The sequence below is a fragment of the Suricata suricatta genome, chromosome 1 (genome assembly GCF_006229205.1).
Source record: "Suricata suricatta isolate VVHF042 chromosome 1, meerkat_22Aug2017_6uvM2_HiC, whole genome shotgun sequence".
Lineage (NCBI taxonomy): Eukaryota > Metazoa > Chordata > Mammalia > Carnivora > Herpestidae > Suricata > Suricata suricatta.
The window spans coordinates 55,990,456-55,999,746 of NC_043700.1; the positions used below are offsets into that span (position 1 = coordinate 55,990,456).

A 9,291-nucleotide genomic window follows, 5' to 3' on the forward strand; every position below is an offset into this window, starting at 1 on the left:
ATATATATATATATATATATATATATATATATATATACACACACAATAGAGTACTAAATGGCAATGAGAAAGAATGAAATATGGCCATATGTAGCAAAGTGGTTGGACCTTGAGGGTGTCATGCCTATGGAGAAGGACCAATACCATATGTTTGCACTCATAGGTCTAACAGGAGAACAGGAGAAACCTAACAGAGGACCATAGGGAGGGGAAGGGGAAAGAGAGTTGGGGAGAGAGAGGGACGCAAATCATGAGAGACTATTGAATACTGAAAACGAACCGAGGGTTGAAGGGGAAGGGGGAGGGAGGAAAAGAGGTGGTGGTGATGGAGGAGGGCACTTATGGGGAAGAGCACTGGGTGTTGAATGGAAACCAGTTTGACAATAAACTATTATAAATTTCAAAAAATAAATAAAATAGAAATAAAAAAATAAGTGCAATGATCTGAGTTGACGCTTGGATTTTAATGAAAGATCACTTTTGCTAGATTGCAGAAAATAGTGATTATTGTGTAGGATTAAACCAAGCAGTCTGTAAATTTATTCAACAGTATTTTTTTTTTTAGAATAAAGAAAAACTGGAAGCAACCAAAGTGTTTATTAGTAGAAATGGTTAATTTAATTATGCCTTATCCATAAAATAAAATAATATGCAGCCACTGAAACTGACATGGAGTATATCCATGATTTATTCCTTCCCAATGTATTTTAAATTTTCATCATATGTAATAGTTGAAAGAAGTTTACATTTGTCACCCATTTATCCAGTACCCAAATTCTGCCATTAATATTTTAGAATCTTGCTTTATTACTTATCCATTCTTCCATCTATTATGTGCATTAAGAAAGACATATGCAGTTTAAGAAGATTTACATAGAATTACTAACATTGGTTGTCTTTGGCTTATAGGTGATGTTTGTCTCCCACTTTATTCTTCATTGTATTGTTTGAATACTTTATGCTGGGTAGTAATATTAAATAATATTAAGTGATATTAAATAAAAACCATATTTAAACCATTTTTACTACATTTAAAAAATGTTTTACTAAGTAGATATATTCTGTTTGATTTGCAAGGAAGTGAACTAATTTTTTTCTTTTCTACAGATAATGATGAATAATTATTGGAACATTCCTTAATCCTCAACTGTATGAAAACATTTACACCATCAGAAAAACATAAGAAAACAAGCTTCAGTGAGAAATGTAGCAATTTTGTACAAATATCAGATTTAAGGTGGGCATGCTGATTGCATGAAAAAGATGGGGAAACATGCCGTTTTTCAATTAAGATTGTAGTATTTTGTCTATTTTATTTTGTTCATTAAATTCTATAGTTACCTCTTACAGAATATTTATTAAATTATCCAACCAAAGCATAAGAGACATTGATCCACAACTGGACTTAACGGTTTTGAAAAAGATTTACCAGTGCAGTAAGGTAACTTTCAATTTCAGCAAGCGTGTTTAGGTTGAAAGAATTACTTAAGTTATGAAAGACTTGCCTATGGTTTTTCATTTAAATAAGCATGACCTTTTTTTCTGTCTACATGTTTTCTTAGCCAACAATTTGGTGTTATTATAATAACCTGTCAAGGGCTCTATTTAAATCTTTACATTTTAAAGATGGAATTTTTAGCCTTAAAGTTTATATTCTGGGTCCTTTTCCAACCAGTGTGTCTCCTGAACTAGCTCAGTGGAACAGGCTATAGAAACAGTCTTAGAAATCATTGAAAGACTTCATTATGGAAAAATAGCAAAATTTTATTTCCTGATATTGAAAAACTTGGTTAATTACTTGTTTCTTTTTAAGGACCAGAATCAAGAATCTTCTATCTAAAAGTTAGTCTGTGTATTGTAACATTGACATAGCATATATCATAAAGGTGCCCTCTTGGTTTTAACTTCCTCTCGTGTATATGTTTCCAAGGCAATACGGAAAAAGGAGAACGGAATCATTTTTATTTTGACACTGTGACAGTTTGGGTAACTAATATTCCAAAGGAGGGAAATGTTTGCCTATTTTATTTCCATCATGGTCATTAAAATGATGGTCACACCGCTCCAACTGCAGTATGCCAGGTATTACATGGTTTCATTAGAGATGTCTTAAGTCCAGATGCTTTCGGTAATAAAAGCATAACTTTTGAAACCCAGATACAGAGCAGCCCGATTGGCATAATCTCAACAGTAAAATCTTACCTTGCAGCACTATCAGGACTCTGATGAATTTATTATGTATATTATTTCTAACATCCAAAACTAAATACTTGATTTTTATATGTTTGTTTATTTTATGATATTACTATTAAAATTTATATTCTCTACCTGAAGTGCACTCTCTGTTGTCTTTTGTTTATTTGTGTGCTTAATAGAATGCTTTTACAATGAGCTGAGTGAGAATACTTCTGGTTCTTGGCTTACCTGATGATTTCCATTATTTTTTTTTTCAAAGAAGAATTTGAATCCTGCACTTTAATTTTCTACAATCCTGAAAAATGAGAATGATCTTTTTGGGGAGTCATTTTTTAATTCTTAGCCTATCAGAGCCTTTAGAAAAGCTACTAAGTATATAACACAGGAGAAATGTTGTTTAACCATATTTCAGAAGATGCCATTTATATAGATAAGAAAAGGGATGGCAAATAGGATTTGTGCCATCTCCAGTCAGTTGGTAGCAAGTGGCTCTGGATTGTTATTATGGGAAGATTGTGCCAGGGGAAGAGGACTATTACTGTTTCATAATGTCTATCATAGATGTTGAGGTGAAGTGTGGAAGCATCTATAGATTCATAAAAATTTTAGAGCTAGAAAGAACAAGAGTATTATCTCCATTTAGCAGGCAAAGATATTGAGTTGTAACGTGAATGAAGCCACTTACATAAAAGGCCAGGGTCAAATTAGTTCCAGGTCTAAAATTGTGCTATTAGCAGCATATTGGAGTTTTTAAAACTTTATTTCCTTTGGAGAGTGAAAAAGAATACATTCAATTAGAAATAGTATATTTAGCATAAATACATTAAGAATTTGGCAGAGATTTCCTGTTCTTAGGAATATCACACACTAATTAACCTCCCTGCTGAAAATTTTTTTACTAATAAATAAAGGGTTTTTCCTCATACATTAAAAAATGCTCTACCTCTTATCACTTCATTGCTGATGGATCTTGAAAGATGATGTGTGCATGTGTGTCTTTAATAGACATCTGAAAATATAGATATGAGAAGATGAATTGCAAGGCCAGACTTTTGTGGAAAACCTTAACCCAGAGCTGAGTGAATATGGAGAGAAACAGGCAATTTTCACCTGAAAGTATTCAACACCTCCACTTTGATATAGTGGTGATATCAAAGGAGGTAAAAGACAAGGACAAGTGCTGATTCAAGTTGGAGAATCCTATAGGAAACCCTACACTAAGGTGGAACTCCAAAAGTGTACATCTTCACAATAAGGGAGAATTAGAACTAAACCCAACCCCAAATTCAGGGACTATAGGAAAAGAAAAAGACCAGTTTTCTAGGAAGTTGTGACTGCAAGCAGGACTTTAACTGAGTCTATATCTTGAGCACCAGAATCTGAGTGAGCCAGGTAACCCTACACTCAAACATAATTTGAGGTGTTTCCCAACTGGAAGTGGTCTGCATGAACCAGGTGGAAGCCATCCCAATACCTCTCGGAAGGAAGACATTTATTTTGCGTCTTAAAAAGCACCAAAAGTCAATTTTGAAGAGCAATCATGGACACAGAGTCAAAGATATAATGTACACAATAAGTCAAGGCAGTACAGTGGGAGATAGGGACAAGATTTGCACAGACTTTAGATTTGGATTCATCAGGGGCACCTGAGTGGCTCAGTCAGTTAAGTGTCCAACTCTTGATTTCAGCTCACGTTCTATCTCATGGTTGTAAGATCAGGCTCTGTGTCCGGCATGGAGCCTGCTTGGGATTCTCTCTCCCTCTCTCTCTGCCCATCCCCAAAATATAAACTTTAAAAATTATCAGAGATGTGTTTTAAAGCACTATACTTACTGGATTTAAGTGGTGCTCCTCACAGGCTCAGTCAGTAGAGTGTGGGTGACTCCCCTATGACCCAGCAATAGCACTGCTGGGGATTTACCCAGGGGATACAGAAGTGCTGATGCATAGGAGCACATGTACCCAAATGTTCATAGCAGCACTTTCAACAATAGCCAAAACATGGAAAGAGCATAAATGTCCATCACCTGGTGAATGGATCAAGAAGAAGTAGTATATTAAAAGCAAAAATAAAGTTAAATTTTAATATCTTTTAAAAAAAAGAAGTAGTATATATACACAATGGAGTACTACATGGCAATGAGAAAGAATGAAATCTGGCCATTTGTAGGAAAGTGGATGGACCTCGAGGGTGTCATGCTAAGCGAAATAAATCAGGTGAAGAAGGACAGATACCATATGTTTGCACTCATAGGTCTAACAGGAGAAACCTAAAAAAGGGCCATGGGGAGGGGAAGGGGGGAAAGAGTTAGGGAGGGGAGGGAGGCAAATCATGAGAGACTCTTGAATACTGAAAACGAACTGAGGGCTGAAGGGGGAAGGGATGGGGGCAGTTGGGTGATGGTCATGGAGGGGGGCACTTGTGGGGAAGAGCACTGGGTGTTATATGGAAACCAATTTGACAATAAACTATATATGAAGTTGAAAAAAGAAAGACACACACATTGGAGCATTAACTGCACCTTCTGGGTGCTGAGTTTTAAAAATATGTGATTCTATCTCCAGAGGAAAAAATTTTAGATTATATTTATTTGGTAAAAATAAATTCAATGCAAAAAACAGTTTCTTAAAATTGTGTTTGATATTTTATATCAAGATTATGAAATATATATCTAATGGGTTAAAAATACTCATTCATAATTGTTTAATTATACTTAAATCAGGGTCCCCAATAATTAGAAAGGAAATCTGGCATAATGGGATTGCTTTTTATGATAACTATAGTAATTTTGTAAATTATTCAAAACAAATCATTTTAGGGAATTAACAATAAAATGTTGATTTTGTGTTCTAAATCCTGACTCTAGGCAAGATTATGGAATATCTTAGCTTTCAAGGAAAATTTGCTTTTGTACTTTGTTTCTTAGTTGTAGAAATTCTAAACCTTGACTATGTCCAGGGAGAGAGTAAGAACACAGTCTTTCATTTGTCAAAGCCTCACAATTAGCACTAGAAATTTTTTTCTCATTTGAAAGGAATACAGGACCCTCAGGTGAATAGTTTATTTCACTTAGAAGGAAGATCATCATCTTCCATTTTCCAAATGGCTTTAAACATTCAAATTTTACAGCCATTACCAATATTACTTTAAGATAAATAATTGAATTTCCTTGCTCATATGGATGTATCTGGGAACTGTGTGTGGCTCTAGACCAAAATCAAATGAATTAGACTTGCAGAACTGCATGTTTAAGAGATGTGACCTGTAAATATAAAACCACCTATCATTCTTACTTATGTCAGGCAGGAGAGCACTGAGATGGAAAACCTGTTTTCTAAGGTTATATGTGGACCTTTTCAAAGATGTTAATTCTATTTGGTGTTTTGCCAATCTGTACTATCCAAAATGGTTTTACATAGAATGGTATCTTCATCTGTTTATTTGCAGAGTGGCAAGTACTCCAAGAGGATGATTTTCTACTCTTCTCATCATTACCATGTCTTTAAAGTGAAATCAGAAACAGATTAATAGAGATGTATTAATATGAATCAGTTAATATGAATCAGTAACATAATTTTTGGAGTAGAACTGATATTTTAAAAGGCTAAGAGGGGTGCCTGAGTGGCTCAGTCGGTTAAGCCTCCGTCTTCGGCCTAGGTCATGATCTCGCTGTTCCTGAGTTAGAGAATCCCTCGCTCTCTGTGCTGACAGCTCAGAGCCTGGAGCCTGTTTCAGATTCTCTCTCTCTCTCTCTCTCTCTCTCTCTCTCGCTCGCTCGCTCGCTCGCTCTCGCTCTCGCTCTCTCGCTCTGCCCCCCTTCCCACCCACACTCTGTCTCTCTCTTTCAAAAATCAACAAACACTAAAAAAATTTTTTAAGGCCAACATTGAGAATAGGAATTAGATATAACAGGTACTCAATAAATCCTGTCTTTTCATACTTAAATAAAAATGGGTTGAATCCTCATTCCAAGCACTGTGGGAAATCTAGTATGTGCTTTCTGAGATTTCTATTGTACATATATTTCCTCTAGTCAACTCTTAACCATTTCCTGTTTTGATTGGTCCCAATTTTTTTCACTCTTTTCTTGTGATTGCCTTCTTTCTCCTCCTTCCTCCTCCAATTTTTTTCTTCCTTCCTTCTTCAACTTTTAAAAATTTATGAAAGGGGCGCCTGGGTGGCTCAGTCGGTTAAACCTCTGACTTCAGCTCAGGTCAGATCTCACATTTGTGGGTTCAAGCCCCATGTCAGGCTCTGTGCTGACAGCCAGCTTAGAGCCTGGAGCCTGCTTCCGGTTCTGTGTCTCCTTCTCTCTCTGCCCCTCCCCCTCTCATGCTCTTTCTCTCTCTGTATCAAAAATAAATAAAACATTTTAAAAAAGAATAAAAATCTATGAAATAACTCATAAGTATGGACTGTATATAATTTACATAATTTGTAAAGCATAAAAATGAAATAAACACCTGTATACTCAGCTTCAGAAACAAATTATTGTCATTATAATTAAACACACGTTGCCCTTCCCTGATCACATCGCCTGTCTCTCCTCCGAAGATAGCCATCCTCCTGAGTGTTCTCATCTTTCAGATTTGCTGCTGATGTGCTAATACCGAAAATATATATTGTATAGTTTTGCTTATTTTTAATATTCTATAAATAATGTCACATTGTACTATTAACCCTATAATTTGCTTTTAAATTTTAACATTATATTCATGAGATTCATCCTTGTTGATTAAAGTGGTTGAAGTTGATCCATTTTGCCTGCTAAAAAGTATCCAAATTGATATGTGACTATATCAATTTAATTATTCACTGTTCTATCAATGTATATTTGAAATATTTCCAGTTTTTCCTTCTATTACAAACAATGGTGCTCTTATACATGTCTTCTGATAGATACATGTATCAAGAATTCCTATTCCACAGGAATAGAGTTACTGAGTTCTCTTGACTCAAATTTACAAGGTAATCTCTACACTGCATTCCAAAGTGTTCATATGAATCCACACATTTACCAGTGATATGACTTCCTATTGTACTACATGATCAATACTTACTATTTTCAGTTGGTCCAGTCGGAAATTTTTGGCCATTGTTTCTTTTTTCTGCCACTTTTTTCTGCCATTCCTTGTCTTTCTGAGACTCTCATTATGTATATATTGTTGTTCCAACTGTATCTGCAGTGATCACTTTTGAAGCCCTGCATGAAGTGTCTTGGGACCTCCTGGTCCACGCCTGCCACGGCTTCAGCATGCCAGCTCCAGCTGCTGCGCACATGCAATGGAACACGTGGAACATTCCCAGTCTTCAAGACTAGGAGAGAGAGCAGTTCTATCTAATTCAAAATAACAAACACAGAAGTCAAATAAAATGAGAGGGAGTAATAGTCTCTAAATGAAAGAACAATAAAAGAACTAAATGAAAGAAACATAAGAAATCTATGAAGAGTTCAAGTAATAGCATAATGTCACAGACCAGACTCACAAGAAGAGCAGATAAACTCCGTGAGAACTTCAACAAAGAGAAAATTTTAAAAAGAACCAATCATAGTTGAAGAACACAATAACAGAAATGAAAAATACAACTAGAGGGAATCAAAAGCAGACTAAAGGATGCAGAAGAACAGAACAATGATCTGGAAGACAAGGTAATAGAAAGCACTCAAGGTGAACATAGAAGAAAAAATTTTAAAAATATGAGGATAGTTTAAGGGATCTGGGAAACCATCAAGATTACTAATATTTGCATCATAGAGGTCCCAGAAGGAGAAGAGAGAAAGAAAGGTACAGAAAACTTACTTGAAGAAATAATAACTGAAAATTTCTCTATCCTGGAGAAGCAAAGAGACCTTTAGGTTTAGGAAGCACAGATAGTTCCAAACAAGTTGAACCCAAGGAGGTCTACACCAAGAAACATAACAATTAAAATGTCAAAGATTAAAGAGAAAAAGAAAATCCTAAAAGCATCAAAAAACAACCAGTAAGCTGTCAGGGAAGCCTATTAAGACTATCAACTAATTTTTCAGCAGCAACTTTGCAGGCCAAAAGAGAGTGGCATGATATAAGCAAAGTATCAAAAAAGAAAAAAACCTATAATCAAAAATATCTACCTGGCAAGGATATATTTCTCCTTTGTCTGTTTTTCAGACAAAAGATTAAAAAGTTTATCACCACTAAGCAAGAAATATTAAAAAGACTTCTTAAAACAGAGAAGAAAAGATCATATTACAAGTTAGAAAAATATGAAAGGAAAAATTTCACCAGTAAAACATAATACAGATAGTATATCAATAACATACAATTATTATGAAGGTTAAAAGACAAAAGTAGTATAATCAATTATATCTAAAAAGTTAAGAGACTAAGGGACTTATAAAATAAAAAATGTAAAATGACATATACATGAAACATGGAGGAGGAGTAAAAAACGTAGTGTTTTATAATGTATTCAAACATCATCTTAATATGAACTATATTTAGGACTTTATATATCAACCTCTTGGCAAATGCAAACCCAAAACCTATAATAGATACACAAAAAATAAAGAGAAAGTAGTCCAAGCATAACACTAAAGAGTGTCACCAATCACAAGGGAAGACAACAAGAGAAGAAAGGAACAGAAGAGAATTACAAAACAAAAAGCAAACAACAAGCCCAGAAAACAATGAACAAAATGGCAATAAGTACATAGCTATCAATAATTACTAAATGTAAATGGTCTAAATGCCCCAATCAAGATATAAAGTGGCGGAATGATTAAAAAATAAGACCCATCCATATGCTGCCTACAAAAGTTTCACTTGAGACCTAAAGTCACCTAGAAATTGAGAGTGAAAGACTGGAAAAAGATATTCCATGCAAGTGGAGTAGAAAAAAAGCAAAGGTGGCAATACTTATATCAAGCCAAACAGACTTTGAAACAAAGACTGTGGAGAGCCTGTGTGACTCAGCCAGTTAAGTGTCCAACTCCTGATTTGGGCCCAAGTCATGATCTCACAGTTCATGAGATAGAGCTCCACGTTGGGCTTGTGCTGAGAGTGTGGAGCCTGCTTGGGATTCTCTCTCTCACTCTCTCTGCCCCTCCCCTGCTT

At 35.1% G+C, this 9,291-nt stretch overlaps 1 protein-coding gene across 2 annotated transcripts in view; it reads left to right on the top strand.

The window, feature by feature from the left end:
- NEK1 (NIMA related kinase 1) overlaps positions 1-1,298 on the top strand; it is a 216,246-nt gene extending 214,948 nt beyond the window's left edge. For both annotated transcript variants that reach the window (XM_029938932.1, XM_029938937.1), the window contains one exon: positions 1,108-1,298. In XM_029938932.1, the coding sequence (XP_029794792.1) occupies positions 1,108-1,121 (14 nt within the window). In that variant the 3' untranslated portion in view covers positions 1,122-1,298. The remainder of the gene's footprint in view (positions 1-1,107) is intronic.
- Positions 1,299-9,291: the final 7,993 nt, after the last annotated feature.